Source organism: Dendrobates tinctorius, unplaced genomic scaffold (genome assembly GCF_039654945.1).
Source record: "Dendrobates tinctorius isolate UK_male_01 unplaced genomic scaffold, ASM3965494v1 ptg000117l, whole genome shotgun sequence".
Classification (NCBI taxonomy): Eukaryota; Metazoa; Chordata; class Amphibia; order Anura; family Dendrobatidae; genus Dendrobates; species Dendrobates tinctorius.
The window spans coordinates 6,542,400-6,560,089 of NW_027361785.1; the positions used below are offsets into that span (position 1 = coordinate 6,542,400).

At 41.3% G+C, this 17,690-nt stretch overlaps 1 protein-coding gene across 2 annotated transcripts in view; it reads left to right on the forward strand.

Moving 5' to 3' along the window:
• Positions 1–17,690, forward strand: part of LOC141101413 (E3 SUMO-protein ligase RanBP2-like) — a 197,446-nt gene that overhangs the window by 127,716 nt on the left and 52,040 nt on the right. For both annotated transcript variants that reach the window (XM_073590495.1, XM_073590494.1), the window contains exons 19-20: positions 2,920–3,014; positions 5,081–9,584. In XM_073590495.1, coding sequence (XP_073446596.1) covers positions 2,920–3,014; positions 5,081–9,584 — 4,599 coding nt within the window. The remainder of the gene's footprint in view (positions 1–2,919; positions 3,015–5,080; positions 9,585–17,690) is intronic.

A 17,690-nucleotide genomic window follows, 5' to 3' on the forward strand; every position in this document is an offset into this window, starting at 1 on the left:
GCCACTCATTGGGGGACACGACACTCGCCCTGTTAGCCTGACTGACATTGTTCTTTGTTTTGATGTGTTGTACCCTTATTTGATGATTATGTTCTCCTACTGCTTTGCCACTGAACTGGTTCGGCTGGAGCCAGTGTGCGGGTGTATACTGCAGAGGAGGAGCTAATTTTTTGTATTCAGTTAGTGTCAGTCTCCTAGCAACATAGAGAAGAAATGATTCACCGCACTCAACAACTTGATAGTATGCAAAATTTTTTATATTTATTCAATCTGTCCAATCCAAAAAAATTGAGCCCAAGTGAGATTAGAATATGAACAATCAAAATACCCGACGTTTCGATCCTCCCAGATCTTACTCATGAGGTACACTAAAATGAAAAAAATATATACAATAATTAGTGAATATTCAAGAGTATATACAAAATATACACATAGATTATGGATAGAGAGTCACCAATGTGTATACAATAACAGGTACATATAAAGGAACAAAGCAAAAGAACAATAAAATATGAGAATATTACTGGAGTGTTGCTAGCCAGCTATAGCATATTAATTTAATTTATTGAACAAGATATAAAATTGACTCCAGGAAATTAAGAAGCCAGAGAAACCATAGATTTACTTTCATTGAAATAATGGCGGACCTAGGGCACTTGGGAAGGATATATATCCCCTTACGGTAGTCGTAGGTACTATAGGTGGAAATATATATATATATATCCATTGGTTGTTAAATATAGAAACAAGCTAAGGAAAAGATGCATGGTATACCTGGAAGGCTTAGTCAGCGTTGAAAATGGCTCAAATGGATACTGCCAGATTATTGTGGTGGAAATGCCATAAATTAGTTCAGCTGGATTAATGCAAAGAAAAATAACTTAGCATGCTATTTATGAAGATCATTAGACGTATCGAAGTGAATAGTATACCGCGGCATTTATACCCCGCCATACCACGGACCAGGACAGCCTCCCATTCATTCCAGGACAAGGCGCGGGAGCGCCGCCTCTACCGCTTGTTCCCCCATCTAAAGGATCCCCCAGGTAATCCACGGCACTTTAGTACAGTCTGTACTGCACTTTGACATTGGCATCATTACCCTCATTATATGCCACTCACCCTACAGGTGGAAACTACTAAATGACGGCCACTACAGCCCCAAGTTAAAACCTACCTACCACAAGGTTTACTATTTACTATAGTACCTACGACTACCGTAAGGGGATGTATATCCTTCCCAAGTGCCCTAGGTCTGCCATTATTTCAATGAAAGTAAATCTATGGTTTCTCTAGCTGCTTAATTTCCTGGAGTCCATTTTATATCTTGTTCAATAAATTAAATTAATATGCTATAGCTGGCTAGCAACACTCCAGTAATATTCTCATATTTTATTGTTCTTTTGCTTTGCTCCTTTATATGTACCTGTTATTCTATACACATTGGTGACTGTCTATCCATAATTTGTGTATATTTTGTATATAATCTTGAATATTCACTATATATTGTATATATTTTTTTTCCTTTTAGTGTACCCCATGAGTAAGATCCGGGAGGATCGAAATGTCGGGCATTTTGATTGTACATATTCTAATCTCACTTGGGCACAATTTTTTGGATTGGACATATTGAATAAATATACGAATTTTTGCATACTATCAAGTTGTTGAGTGCAGTGAATCATTTCTACTCTATATAGGTTTAGGGTCCCGGTGGTCCAATTCACCAGCACCTATTTTATTAAATACGACCTGAGTGCGCACCATTTCTATATATAGCCTCCTAGCAACAGCAGCATACACCCATGGTTCTGTGTCCCCCAATGAGTGACTCGGAGAAAAGGATTTACGGTGAGTAGACAGAAATCCCACTTTTTTGGTCTTTACCAAGGCTTGCAGGGTTCTCTGGGGCCCATATCTCTGGAACTGTACAGCAAATTAAAAAAATAATAATGGAATACTGGGGAGTAGTGGAAACAAAATTAGATCACAAGCTAGTCACTTTTGACACAGTGACAGGTCCCCCTTTAGGGGAGCATTTTCATACTCTGCATATTTTGTTGAGAAAAAAGCTCAGCAAAACAAAAAGCACCATAATTATAACGAGTTAATCATGAATAACAAGTAGAACATTGTGGTGCTTATATATGGGACAAATTAAGACCAATTGCAACATGGAACTAGGAAGAAAACGATCAAATAGGTCCAATATTGTATAAAATTGTAATTATTTTATTGAAATACAGTAACAAAAGGACAGGTAAATGGAGGAGCAAAAAAGTGCATAAGTGCATCAAAAGCATCCAAGGAGTGCAAGGTGCATGCGGGTGCCAATATAATACATATAATCAAACTAGTATAGAACCACATATCTTGCATAGTACAATAAACCATAAGCCCATTACAATTGCCAGTATTTGAATGCACCAGGCTAACAGAATATAAGTAGAATTCCTTAGAGAAGATAAACGGAAAGAAATAGTCAGGAAAATATATTGAAATATAAAGGATCTTACCCTGGTGAAAGGTAATGGACACCGCAGCACCTGCGTCCACCCGGGTATGTATTATATTGGCACCCACATGCACCTTGATGCACTTATGCACTTTTTTGCTCCCCCATTTACCTGTCCTTTTGATACTGCATTTCAATAAAATATTTACAATTTTATACAATATTGGACCTATTTGATTGTTTTCTTCCTAGTTCTCCATTTCTGCATATTTGTTGCAGAGTTTTCTGCTTAGCCCTATTAATCTGAATGTAGCGCGCAGAAACAATCCTATTCAAATGTGTAGTACTGTTTTTCAGCAGAAGTTTCTGAAGTAAATCTGTTGTTTTATAAAAAGGGATTGTATTGTTAATTAGCTGTGTATTTAATGAAGGCATTGAAAGTTTTTCTATGTTTATTTTTTTAGTTTCTACAACAGCACATCCTGGTTACTATACTCAGTCACCGGCATACAATCCACAACAACTTCTCAGACCAGTGGCAAATGTTACACCAACCAAGGTATTGATTAATATTGCTCAATGAAAGAAAGAACTGAAAACCAATTTTGACCTTATTTGGGGTACTATGCATTTCAGTGAGGCCCTCTGGACTTGGTATGCCTCAGTATTAATATATGTCTGAGAGGTCTGTTCATGGTATACATAAGAAAATCTCCTTGACATATACTGCTGATGACGGTTCAGATGCAGTTTCCAAATGGATAAATTGAGGTATCCACTTCCCTGACCCGTCTGTTATGAATCAGTTTGTGAGCTCATATTGCTTGCTTATCATGCCTTGACCTAAACACTGATGGTTGCAGAAGGAATAATAAAAGTTATAGATTGCAGTGGTGGCACTGAAACAGTGTTACACCATGTTAGCATATATAGTAAACATTTAGGCTGTGTGCCCACGTAGTGATTTTTAAGCGTTTTTGCCGCGATTTTCGGCACGAAAAAGCTGCAAAAACGTTTAAAAATCGTGTACAGAATGCCCCCCATGCATTCCTATGGCATTCCGCACATGCTATGCTAATGCTGCGCTTTTTTCCGCGGCGGAATTGCATCGCTGAAAAAATCGCAGCATGGTCATCTTTTTGTGCGGAATCGCAAAGAATTGCCGCGATTCCGCACCCATAGGAATGCATGAGAACCGCTTACTTCCCGCATGTGGCTATGCCCACCATGCGGGAAGTTAAGCGTCTCATGTGCGGTTGGTACCCACAGTGTGGAGGAGAGGAGACTGTCCTCCAGGCCCTGGGTACCATACCCCTGTAAAAAAAAAAAGAATAAAAAATAAAAAATCGGGGTATATTTACCTTCCGGCGTCACGCGCTGCATTCCCGGCCTCAGCGTTCCCAGTAATGCCTTGCGGCAAGGTCCTGTGATGACGTAGTCTCGTGTGACTCTAGCGGTCTCGCGAGATCGCTATCGCAACGCGAGATCAACGTTATCACAGGTCTCGCAAGGCATTACTGGGAACGCTGAGGCCCGGGATGGCAGCGCGTGACGCCGGAAGGTAAATATACCCCAATTTTTTTTATTTTTTTTTAGCATTTTAACATTCTTTCTTTTACTATTGATGCTGCATAGGCAGCCTCAATAGTAAAAAGCTGCTCACACTTGTCAAACACTATGTTTGACGAGTGTGACCAACCTGTCAATCACTTTCCAAGCGATGCTTCAAATCGCTTGGAAAGTGCTTGAATATCGCACCTGAAAATCGCGAACAGAATCGCGGTAAAATCGCGCGGGGGAAAAAAACGCGCAATTTCTGAGAAGGAGTCCGGTTTTTAGTGTCCGGAATAAATCGCTACGTGTGCACATAACCTTAATTGGTGAATTCCTAAGGGCTGGGGGGTAACACAGAACTCAGCTCCCTGATTTGTGTGCGCCTTCTAAATATTGCAGCGGCTTTCCACTGCATCCAAAGAAATGAATTGCTAATGGTTTGCCTATTTGTAATGGCCACACAGTTTAACAGAATCCATACAGCCATTTACAATAGGCAAGCGATTAGCAATAAATTTCCAATGATGTAATGGAAAGATGTCATTTAGGAAGCGGTGTCTCGGCCAACACAACTTGGACACATGCTACACGTGTTCCGAGATCTATATCTGATTCCAAATGTATCCTCATTAGCAAGGAATTTGTACACTTTTCAAGATCACCTCTCTCATGAAATTCAAATAATTGAAGGGGATGTTGGGAGTCTAACCTCCACCTTTTGCAAGTGCATGAATAAAAATGCTATATTTCTAGTCTTATGTTGGCCATGCACTTTAAAAAGCTCTGATTGTATGACTGATCGCTGTCACTCCTGTACATAGGAACACACGACTTGGACGCCATATGATCTCTGAGAGGGGTGGGTGATTGAATTACATCCCCCTGGTACCCATAATCTTTCTGGGAAAAGCTGTAGAGGTTTTATAATAACTGTTCCCGCGTAGATGTATTTGATTTTTCTGTTTGGTAGATAGAAGATTTTAAGTTTCAGCCAATTAGTGAATAGAGTGGTTAATAATCAGTTTTCTTTTTATGCTATCTGTTATAACAACATTTTTGTTTTTCTTACAGACACCTGTGTATCCAGTTAGTCGAATGACATCACAACAACACATGTATGCCATGCATACGCCACCAGTACAGAGTGCAGCCATAGTTGGACCTGCATTACGTTTCGAATCTCCTGCAGCTAATATTTTGTCTCCTCAACCTGATGACTATTATAACTACAGTTTACCTCCAAACACTGCAAATCCTCCACTGCCTGAGCCAGGCTACTTCACAAAACCTGCTTTTGGATCTCAGCAAACCAAATCTGAGGCCTCAAAGATAGAGTTTGGAAAGAGTAGCTTTGTTCAGCCAATTTCGAATGAAAGCTCAAAACCTCATCAGTTTCCTGCACCGCTGCAATCCACTCCATCTACTTTTAAGTTTAATTCAAACTTTAAGTCCAATGATGGAGACTTTACATTTTCTGCTAATGAAGCCGGGACAGCATCAAGTGCTGGGAACGAATGCCTTTTAAAACTTCTAACTGCAGATAAGATTATTCCTGACCAGGGAACAGCATCATTTGAAAATGACACCGATTCAAGAAATATGTTCAGATTTGGCGAGAAAAGCTTTGTGAACAATTTCAGTGATGGCACAAATCAGAATCTGGACAAAAGCAGTACAGTCTTTGGGCAAGGGGATAATGTATTTAACTTTCAAATCTCTGGAATGAAAGGCTTCATGCCTCCAACTTTTGATGTGCCATCAAAGGAAGAGCACAACCAAAGTCATGAGTCTGAAGCCGCCAGTGATTGTGTAACTGAAGAGGATGGGCCCCATTTTGAACCTGTGGTGCCGTTACCAGAGAAGATTGAAGTAAAAACAGGAGAAGAGGAAGAACAAGAAATGTTCTGTAATAGAGCAAAACTTTTCCGTTTTGATGCAGACTCAAAAGAATGGAAAGAGAGAGGTTTAGGAAATGTGAAAATTTTAAAACACAAGGTATCTGGCAAGGTACGGCTGCTGATGAGAAGAGAACAGATTTTGAAGATTTGTGCAAACCATTACATAAATGCTGATATGAAACTAAACCCATTCCCTACATCTGATAAATCGTACGTATGGCATGCTTATGATTATGCTGATGAGATGCCAAAGTTCGAGCAGCTTGCAATTCGTTTTAAGACTGTGGAGGAGGCAACACGCTTCAAAACTAAATTTGAAGAAGCCCAGAAACTGCTCCAGACCATAGAAAACAGTGCTGATAACCAATCTGAGCCTAGAAAAGACGTTTTAAATAAAGATTTAAAGCCCAAGCCTGTTTCCCTAGATAAACAGTTTGGTTTTAAACCAGGAGAATGGCAGTGTGATACCTGCCTTGTAAAAAACATTAATCTTGATGTTACCTGTGTTTCTTGCCAAGCCCCCAAACCAAATTGTAAAAGCACAAGAGAAATTATTACTAGAGACATTAAACCTCCAAACAGTAGCACAAGTTCTGGAAGCATGCTAGCATCTGCTTTCTCATTTACCAAGGACACTTTAAATGACAAACCCACTTCAAGTGAGCAAAATACAAAGTGCAGAGAAAAGTGGATATGTAGTAAGTGCTCGACAAAGAATGACATGGCTAACAAACAATGCCTGAAGTGTCATCCTTCAAATCCAAATAATAGCAAAACATCCTTGCAATTCACACCAAAAGCTCCTGGCATAGGCACGCAGAGTGGGTCATTTGGCTCTGCATTCATGAAAAAAGCTGGACAGTGGCATTGTGGTCAGTGTCTGGTACTGAATGAGCCTTCTGAAGGAAAATGTGTTGCATGCACAGCTCCAAATTCATCTAGTAGTTTGCAAACATCAGCACAGTCTGCTTCATCTTTCAAGTTTGTCACCTCTGAAACCGGTCCATTAAAGGATTTTGGGTCTCTTTTTGCAAAGACTGAAGGACAGTGGGATTGTGGTACATGTATGGTGCCCAATGAAGCAAGTAATTCAAAATGTGTCTGTTGTCAAACCCCAAAACCAACACCTTCAGGCAATGCAGCAGGGCTTCAAATTCAAGCATCTAACTTCAGTTTTAGTAAGGCCCAAAACGGTAGTCTGGAAGCAATGTTTCAGAAAAAGGAAGGACAGTGGGACTGTTCAGTGTGTCTCATTAGAAATGATGGTTCAGCAATGGAGTGTGTTGCCTGCAAAGCACTCAATCCCAATGCAAAAAGTGTTACAACATCGGAGACAAAATCAGGATTTACATTTGGTCTAAAAGCAAGTTCTGAGTCATTTGGCCCACCTTCAACAGGGTTTAAGTGCAATTTCCCGGTAAAAGATTTAAAGTTTGGTACAAGTGAGGGCAAACCTTCCATCAGTTTTAAAGCACCAAGTACCAGTGAAGAAACTAAATCTGGGGGTTTCAGCTTTACAATGCCGTTTAACTCTGGTTCTTATAAGTTTGGTCTTCCAGATTCAAATGCAAAAGATGAGGAAGGGAAAGAAACATCTTCTGATGCAACAGGTACTTTGGAGAATGGCGCACTGGTTTCAGCATCATCTGATACTGGATTGAAATCTGAAGAAGGCAAACAAAGTGGCGAGATAGTATTTGGTCATACTGCAAGTACTTTTTCTTTTGCTGAGCTTTCGAAAAATTCTGAAGGCTTTGCATTCGGCAATACAGATCCAAATTTTAAGGGGTTTTCTCGTGCAGGAGAAAAATTGTTTGCTGCTATAAATGATAAAGGGCAGCAAGCAAATACTTCTCAGCAGGAGGGTTTAGAAGAACTGTACAAATCAGATGATCGTGATGACATACATTTTGAGCCCATTGTGCAGCTTCCTGATAAAGTGGAGCTTGTCACTGGGGAAGAAGATGAGACTGTGCTATATTCTCAGCGAGTGAAATTATTCCGGTTTGATGCAGAAATCAGCCAATGGAAAGAGCGGGGTATCGGTGCTCTGAAAATCCTTAAGAACGAGGTCAACGGGAAGCTAAGAATGCTCATGCGACGAGAACAAGTGCTGAAAGTGTGTGCAAACCATCTCATTACAACAACCATGAACTTAAAACCTTTGTCTGGCTCAGACCGTGCCTGGATGTGGATGGCTAGTGACTTTTCTGATGGGGATGCAAAATTAGAACAACTTGCTGCAAAGTTTAAAACCGTAGAACAAGCAGAAGACTTTAAAAGCAAATTTGAGGAGTGCCAGCGCCTGCTGTTAGACATACCGCTTCAGACTCCACATAAACTCGTAGATACGGGAAGGACGGCTCAATTGATAAAGAAAGCGGAGGAAATGAAAAGTGGGCTTAAAGATTTGAAAACCTTTTTAACTGACCAGTCTAAATCTGGAGAGGACGATACAAATCTGAACAATTCTATAGAACAAATTACAAAAATGCCCGATTACAGTGAGGCTACATATGAGTGGGATACTTATGACATGAGAGCAGGTGCCCTTGAAGGAAATTTTGAGGACTCTGTGTATGCGTCACCCTTAGCAAATAGCCCAGAGAAAGGGAATCTTTTCAGATTTGGAGAATCTACCACTGGTTTTAATTTTAGTTTTCAACCATCGCCAAGTTCGGGAAAATCTCCAACTAAAATAAATCAGAGCAGAGTGTCTGTGGGTACTGATGATGAGGCCGACGTGACGCAGGAGGAGGAACGTGATGGGCAGTACTTTGAGCCAGTCGTCCCATTACCTGATTTAGTTGAAATTACCAGCGGGGAAGAAAATGAGGAGACACTCTTTTGCCACAGAGCAAAGCTTTATAGGTTTGATAAAGGTACTAATCAATGGAAAGAGAGGGGAATCGGAGACTTAAAGATTTTGCAGAACTACGACAATAAATCTTCTCGAGTAGTGATGAGAAGGGATCAAGTGTTAAAACTCTGTGCCAATCACCGTATAACACCTGATATAAACCTTAAACCCATGAATGCTGCTTCTCAGAGAGAGTGGGCATGGACAGCTCGTGACTATGCTGAAGGTGAAGGTACAGTGGAGTGTTTTGCTGTACGCTTTAAGCTTCAGGAAGTTGCTGACCTGTTCAAAGAAGTTTTCGAAGAAGCAAAATTTGCACAAAGTAAAGATTGTTTGCTTGCTCCTTTTTCGTCTCGTGTCACAAGTCCAAAAGCTTCACCATGTGGGAAAGCAGCCGTGGCCATATTGGAAGAAACTACAAGAGAGAGGACAGATCTTCCATCCGTAACATCTACTGTTTCAGAAGCAGAATCTAACACTTCATTCACTTCAGAGAAGACTTCTACGGCTGTGGTGTCTCCCCCAAAGTTTGTATTTGGATCTGATGCCGTGAAAAATATTTTTGGTACAGAGAAGCAGGGTTTCACCTTTGGAAGCCCTTCAGGAGCTGGCACAATGTTTGGCTTCAGCTTCAATTCATCAAAGCCACCTAATGAAGAGCAAAAACAGCCATCTAAGCCTAGTTTAGCACCACCTAGTAATCTCAAAGATTCTACCATCGCTCCAGAGAAGCCTTCCCAACAACTTGTGCAAAATCCTGCAGTCTCATCATTTGCTACCGGGTCTGGCAAACTTGAGCAGCAAGTTCAAGCTAGAGGTGAGATTTCTTTCTCTTATAACTGTGTCAGTTGTTTTGTCCAGTACTTTTCCACTTGTGAATGGAAAAATTTTTTTGCAATTTTCTAGCCATTTAAAATTTACACCAGTTTCGGTTGCAAGATCTCAGTTCTAAGCCCATAGTGATGTACTGTCATTTGGCCTTCTCACACAAGTGATGAATGCAGCAGTGTTGTCTGTAATGACATCAATAATAGAATATGACCATGTAAGTCCAAATCAAACTGAAGGTTAAAGATCTATTCAAGGCTCTAAAGTTGAGTTGTCTGGTCTAGAATGACAAGTCTACAGTCACTCTGTGTGACTGCAAACTTGTGAATCCTCCCAACGCACGCATTTTGTGCTGGAAGACTTTCAGTCTCTGGGCCAGGAACAGTGGTCAAGTATATGATGTGCATACTTGTATTGAGTGAGGTTGCACCCACTAGTCTGGTTCTGGCTGGGAGTATGCATATTGCCTACTTGACAACAGTGCGTGCGCTGGGAGGATTCACAAGTCTGCAGACCGATCAACCCCTTTAATACCTCAATATGTGCTGCACCCTCTCAAGTAAAACATTTTAAAGGGTTTGTACACCTTTATGGAAAATTTTACTATGAGTAATGCTCCAATTTAATATGCACACATTGGAATTACTAAAGGGAATTTGTCAGCATGTTTTAGCTGTGTAATCTAAGAGCACCATGATGTAGCCAGATTCCAGTGATGGCACTGAGCTCTGTTTTGTGGTACAATCAATGTTTTATCAGCAGGAGAATATTAATAGAGGACAAGTTTCCCTCATGCATGGTATTCCAACCACGCTCCCACCACTGACTAGCAGCTTTCTGACTATATATTTTGTACACAGAGAACTCAGTGGTGTGGGCTCAGTGGTTTGGGCTCAGGATTCTGAGGTTTGCTAGATCTGCAGCAGAGAAAACTGATTCTAAGTGACACATCGCTGGAACGGGGGTATCTGTCTCTACCTCATGCTGCTGTCAAATTCCAAAGCAAAAATCTGCTGACAGATTCAATTCCTTTTAAACAGACAGTGATGCTCATAGATGGGAGCTTGTAGATGTATTTACTAGTTACTCTCCTTAGGAAAGATTCAGTAGTTTACTCTGTATAGACTGGCTACTGCCAGATGTTTAGTAGAAGGAAGGATAAGTGGCTGCCATACATTTCTGATCACTCCTCTCAGTGAGCTACCAATAGGGTTCAATGGGCTAACTCAGTCCTGTTCTTCTGTCCCTTCCACTGCATATGTTAAGGACAATTTTGTATTCAGAAAGTTGCACCAACATCATGTGCTTATTGCCAGTGTTTCATAGCCCTACCCAATGTCTGAACATTAGACAAGCCCCACATTACTTTATTATCTCATGGGCATATTGGTGCGTTTCACATTTCAAAGCTCTCAACTTGTTGGAGTCCAGGAAAAATCTGGGAATTAAGGTCATATCCATAGGAAAGGCAAAGTTTTACTTGCCTGTTCTCCCATTATTCTCCATGTTGCTGAATGGACCTGAGCTACAATACCAGACCCCAGCACACACACACAATTGTGACTTGCTCCGTACAGTACTATATTTACAAAGCAATTCTTCACTTTTATTTCTCGTGCTGCACACTAAGCAATTGTTGCAGTAAAAAAAAGACATGGAAAAGATAGAAGCAACCTATTGAGCAAATGTATTTGGTAAAAAGGGCAGTAATTTAGGTTGTCGGCTCGAACATCATCCTCATTAGACAACACCGAGACATTTGCTAAAAAAAGACATTGAATTTTTGCTATAGACGCCAAAGTTTTTGCCTTTTTGTTGCAATTTACGGTACTTATTTTAGAAATCAAAGAAAAGTCCTCCTGGCCACATTTGCAACTTCCTGTATATGGCCAGGGCAAGGATCCAACGCGAGCCCGTTGCACTGAATCCTATAGAGGAGTGATGATCCAATTCATAGCTTATTCCAGTCAAAAGTGACGATGCTTTACTACCGTAATTCTCGTAGATAGAAAATATAAAATGGTCACTCCACAAATCTGACAATGCGTTTCGAGCTGGTTGTTATTCTTGGCTTATCTAGAAATACTTTCTTTTCCAAGTGCTATTATGAAATGATTTCTTTCCTGGTACTGTGTACAGGACACCTTGTTATTCGTAATTCTGTGGATGAGTTTCTGTGATTGCTGTGTATTGAGTACAGTGCTTGTTCATTTCTTTTCATTCCTGTTATATTTATAGAATTTTAGCTTTTTATTCCTCCAGCTAGAAGAAATGCATTCCTAGTTGGCTTTCCACCCTCACATTTTTTTTACACAATGAACATCAACTTTTGTCCCCTTGTCCAGGCCCATTGAGCTGTCCATTTTCCGTTTCTGTTTTGTAGGATTTAATTTTAGTCGTTTTAAGTCTAATCCTGCTGCCTTTTGGACGTGCACAGCCCCCTGCAAATCTGGCGTGGAAGGTATTTTGTAGTGTTGGCCATTGGCTGAGCAGTCGCCACCTACCAGTGTGTTGTAGCTGTTTTGGGAACCATTACGTGATTGCTAACATGCATGCTGGCTGAGGTCTGTAGACTGCATCGTGTGCTTCCTCAAATATTCTACTGCACCTAAAGGAGTTTTCCAGTCTACAGTAATTCTCACCGATCTACCACACAAGGTGATAATTATGAGTGTATCTGTTGCACCGTGGCACGGACAACAGCGGACGCTTCAAACAACTACCATTCAATTCAGCTTTGATCGTAAGTTCTGGCAATCTGTGAGGGTCCCAGAAGGCTCCCATAGTGATCTAGCAATAATCACTTTTCCAGGTAATTGTAGAATGGAAAACCCCTTTAAGATGTAAATGTTAAACCTACTTAATTTTTTTTCATGCTTCTCTATTAATTCGGACTATTTTTATATATTTGACTTGTCAGATCTCAAAGACCCCAAAGCTGTGCAACATATTGTGTGGCATGCAGACTAAAACTGTAGCTCCCATTATGCAGCTGGCACCTAATCTGACAGGAAGGCTTGACATGCAAGTAAAGGCCCCGTCACACATAGCGACTCACCAGCGATCCCGACAGCGATATCAACGTGTCAGGATCGCTGGTGAGTCGCTACATGATTGCTGGTGAGCTGTCAAACAGGCAGCTTCACCAGCAATCAGGACCAGCGACGCCGAGCGCGTAGCGTCGCTGTGTACTTTAGTTACCAGCGCTCTGATGCAGGGAGCTGGTAACTAAGGTACACATCGGGTTTCTAAGGGACGTACGTCCCTTAGAAACCCGATGTGTACCTTAGTTACCAGCTCCCTGCATCAGCGCGCTGGTAACTAAGGTACACAGAGGGTTTCTAAGCACAGAGCCGTGCATAGAAACCCTGCGTTTACCTTAGTTACCAGCTGGTTGCTGGTCTCCCGCCTGTCACACGCAGCGATGCGTGCTGGCCAGTGGGAGACCAGCGACCAAAAAAATGTCCAGGGCTTTCCTACAGCGATCAGCGATACCGGCAGGGGGGCTGGTTGCTGATCGCTGTCACACACGGCGATCTCGCTGGTGAGATCGCTGTTACGTCAGAAAACTTGTGACTCAGCAGCGAGATCGCTATGTGTGATGGGTCCCTTAGTGCTGGCCGTTTGTTTGGGTAACTATACAGTGCCTCAGCACTTTTGACGATATTCTCAGATTTCACAGGGACAATAGCGCTAGATAACATTCTGGTAGGCACTCTGCAGTATGTATGATTGGGTGCTCAATGGTAGACCATATCCAATACGCATAGAAAAATACCACAGCACCTCCACATTCAGAAACGAAAATGCATTTCATTTCAGCAGCAGGTCTGTGCAAGAAAATAGCCAATGTTTGTCACATGACCTTGTTCACTGTCTACAAAAAGTGTGTATGTATGTGTGTATATATATATATATATATATATATATATATATATATATATATATATATATATATATATATATATATATATATATATAGTACACAAGTAAGTCAGAAATATCAATCACATAGCAATAAACATGAGACAATATGATTTTAAAAAAGCAAAATTACATGGTATGATTACAAAAAAGAAAGAGAAGGATTGTAAATGAAACCTAGAGCATTTTAACGCCTCAATTGCACTTGGGCTATAATCCCCATATGCATAGACTCCAGACTAGACCATCCCCATTGTATACACAAGCTTTCCTGTATCTGCAGACCCCAGATTAGATCGTGTTTGCATACTCCAGACCCCAATCAGTGTCAGCCAGATGCCACTTAATTTCTAATATAGCTACAGTAACAAAGCCAGACTACCACCCAATGTCCTTTTCCTGGACAGAGTGTAGATGATGAAGAGGTGGATTATACTGATGAATGAGGAGCAGCTGACAAGCCCAGAAGAGAGATCTGCAGGTCACCTACATCCCACGAGTTACAAACAAGTCAGCATTACGCATTTATTTGAATTTAGTTTTTTCTACACTACATTGGTAGTTATTTGGAGGAGCAGCAATTTTGGATAGTCTTTAGGATGGGAGCATTCATTTTGAGCAGTTTTGAAGAAGAGGAACATTATTGACTAATTACCTGGGGCCATAGTTAATAACATTTCCTAAACTTTGATACATTAGTATTTGACTTATTGTGATTTAATAAGAATTACAACACCACCATTACATAATATGGATTAGGCGTACAAAACTAGGATTGATTGTAATATAGGATATATTTCAGTAACCATAACACGACATTGAGTGAGCTAAAAAAATATTGTGCTTTAAACTTATTTATTTACTGGTGCAATATCTTTTGGATGATAATTTGGGAGTAGAGTTCCTGTTCATAGCCGTTTTGGTGCATCTCTGCTACTTAAGCGGCCTTTGTCCATGTCCTGCTTATATGGAAGAGTTTGATTGCCCTGTTTTGAACCCCCCCTTATTTTGGTAGTTTCGGTGTTCATCTTAAAGGTTATTCTCAAAATCATTGTGGTCAGTTCTTTGTTCGTACAGAATTGTGTGCCAATACATCTTGTGTTTAAATCTACTTTGATATGCACCGATCACCACCCACTTAGACGATGCCCGCACCCCTCCCACGGTTCCCTTTATCATCTGTAGACTGTGAGCCCTCGCGTGCAGTGTCCTTTCTCCTTCCGTACTTGTGTGTCCCTTGTCTTACACATGTTTATTATACTTGTCTATATTTCCCCTTTTCACATGTAAAGCGCCATAGAATAAATGGCGCTATATAAATGCATAATAATAATGTGTTGCCACTGTAGCGTTCTACACTAGTTCTAATGCCATCCTTGGCCCATGTGCACATGCACAGATTGATGTAGTGTAATAAAACATCTGACAGCCGCTTTGTGGCACGGCTCAGCTATGCTAAAGATCCCACAAGTGCCAACTACACTTGCCCATAATGAGCCTGTCTAATCGATGATGCACAGATTTAGCTATGACCCTGTCTAATAAAACACTTTGCAGCCATATTGTGGTTTAGCTGGGCTGAAGATCCCACCGATACCAACGTCATTTGCACTCAATGACCCTGGCTAATAAAACATCGCCCTGAGCCACTCACAGTATACTCTTTGCACTGACATCTGTGTTTTAGCTCAGCTCCGTTATTGTAGGCCAGTGGCGGCAAACCTATGGCACGCCTGCCAGAGAGGACACGCGCACCATCTCCTCAGGACTAGAAGACTCTGGGGGAGGGAGATCACCAAGCAGCAGGCCACAGGAGGCAGGAGCCAGCAGCTCTAACTGTGCCCACTGCTAAAGAGAAATGAGTATTCACTGCACTGGCAATGAATATTCATTTCTCTTATAGCACGCACAGTTTCAGCCTTAGCTGCCGGCTTCCAGCAGCTGCCTGGCATGCAGGGGTGCCCACTCATTGAGGTAATGAATATTCACCTCTCTCCACTCCCATAGGCTGTAGAGAGATGAATATTCATTCCTTTAATAGTGATCACCCGGCAGCTGCTGGCACTGGAACAAGATGCTGCGAGGGCACGCAGGGAAGATAAGTAGGAAGCTTAAAAAAAAAAACCACTTTTTTTATGGGGACCATACATAAAAATATAGGCATGAGGACTCAAGCATAGAGATGAGGTACCATGCATACCAGGATAAGGGATGAAGAACCATGCATACCAGGATGTGGATAAGGAACCATGCATACCAGAATAGGGATTAGGGGACAACGCATACTCTGCTTATACTCGAATCAATACGTTTTCCCAGCTTTTCGTGTCAAAATTAGGTGCCCCAGCTTATACTCGAGTTGGCTTATACACGAGTATATAGGCTTTTTTTTTATGTGGTGCCATTATACTGTATGAAACACTATGTGGGTCTATTATACAGTATAGCACATCGTGTGGGACCATTATACAGTGTGGAGCACTATGTGGGGCAATTTTATAATATGAAGGGCAGTGTGGTGATTACAGTTGGAGAATCATACTGTGATGGGGTCACCATTCTTAAAGGGAACTGAGGGAGGGGGGTACAGTAGGGCCATCATACGGTGCGTGTGGAGGAGTTCACTGTGAGGGTATCATACAGTTGTGGCCAAAAGTATTGACACCCCTGCAATTCTGTCAGATAATACTCAGTTTCTTCCTGAAAATGATTGCAAACACAAATTCTTTGGTATTATTATCTTCATTTAATTTGTCTTAAATGGAAAAAACACAAAAAGAATTGTCCTAAAGCCAAATTGGATGTAATTCCACACCAAACATAAAAAGGGTGGACAAAAGTATTGGCACTGTTCGAAAAATCAAGTGATGCTTCTCTAATTTGTGTAATTAACAGCACCTGTAACTTACCTGTGGCACCTAACAGGTGTTGGCAATAACTAAATCACACTTGCAGCCAGTTGACATGGATTAAAGTTGACTCAACCTCTGTCCTGTGTCCTTGTGTGTACCACATTGAGCATGGAGAAAAGAAAGAAGACCAAAGAACTGTCTGAGGACTTGAGAAACCAAATAGTGAGGAAGCATGAGCAATCTCAAGGCTACAAGTCCATCTCCAAAGACCTGAATGTTCCTGTGTCTACCATGCGCAGTGTCATCAAGAAGTTTAAAGCCCATGGCACTGTGGCTAACCTCCCTAGATGTGGATGGAAAATAAAAATTGACGAGATTTCAACGCATGATTGTGCGGATGTTGGATAAAGAACCTCGACTAACATCCAAACAAGTTCAAGCTGCCCTGCAGTCCGAAGGTACAACAGTGTCAACCCGTACTATCCGTCGGCGTCTGAATGAAAAGGGACTGTATGGTAGGAGACCCAGGAAGACCCCACTTCTTACCCCGAGACATAAAAAAGCCAGGCTGGAGTTTGCCAAAACTTACCTTAAAAAGCCTAAAACGTTTTGGAAGAATGTTCTCTGGTCAGATGAGACAAAAGTAGAGCTTTTTGGGCAAAGGCATCAACATAGAGTTTACAGGAGAAAAAAAGAGGCATTCAAAGAAAAGAACATGGTCCCTACAGTCAAACATGGCAGAGGTTCCCTGATGTTTTGGGGTTGCTTTGCTGCCTCTGGCACTGGACTGCTTGACCGTGTGCATGGCATTATGAAGTCTGAAGACTACCAACAAATTTTGCAGCATAATGTAGGGCCCAGTGTGAGAAAGCTGGGTCTCCCTCAGAGGTCATGGGTCTTCCAGCAGGACAATGACCCAAAACACACTTCAAAAAGCACTAGAAAATGGTTTGAGAGAAAGCACTGGAGACTTCTAAGGTGGCCAGCAATGAGTCCAGACCTGAATCCCATAGAACACCTGTGGTGAGATCTAAAAATGTCAGTTTGGAGAAGGCACCCTTCAAATATCAGGGACCTGGAGCAGTTTGCCAAAGAAGAATGGTCTAAAATTCCAGCAGAGCATTGTAAGAAACTCATTGATGGTTACCGGAAGCGGTTGGTCGCAGTTATTTTGGCTAAAGGTTGTGCAACCAAGTATTAGGCTGAGGGTGCCAATACTTTTGTCTGGCCCATTTTTGGAGTTTTGTGTGAAATGATCAATGTTTTGCTTTTTGCTTCATTCTCTTTTGTGTTTTTTCCATTTAAGACAAATTAAATGA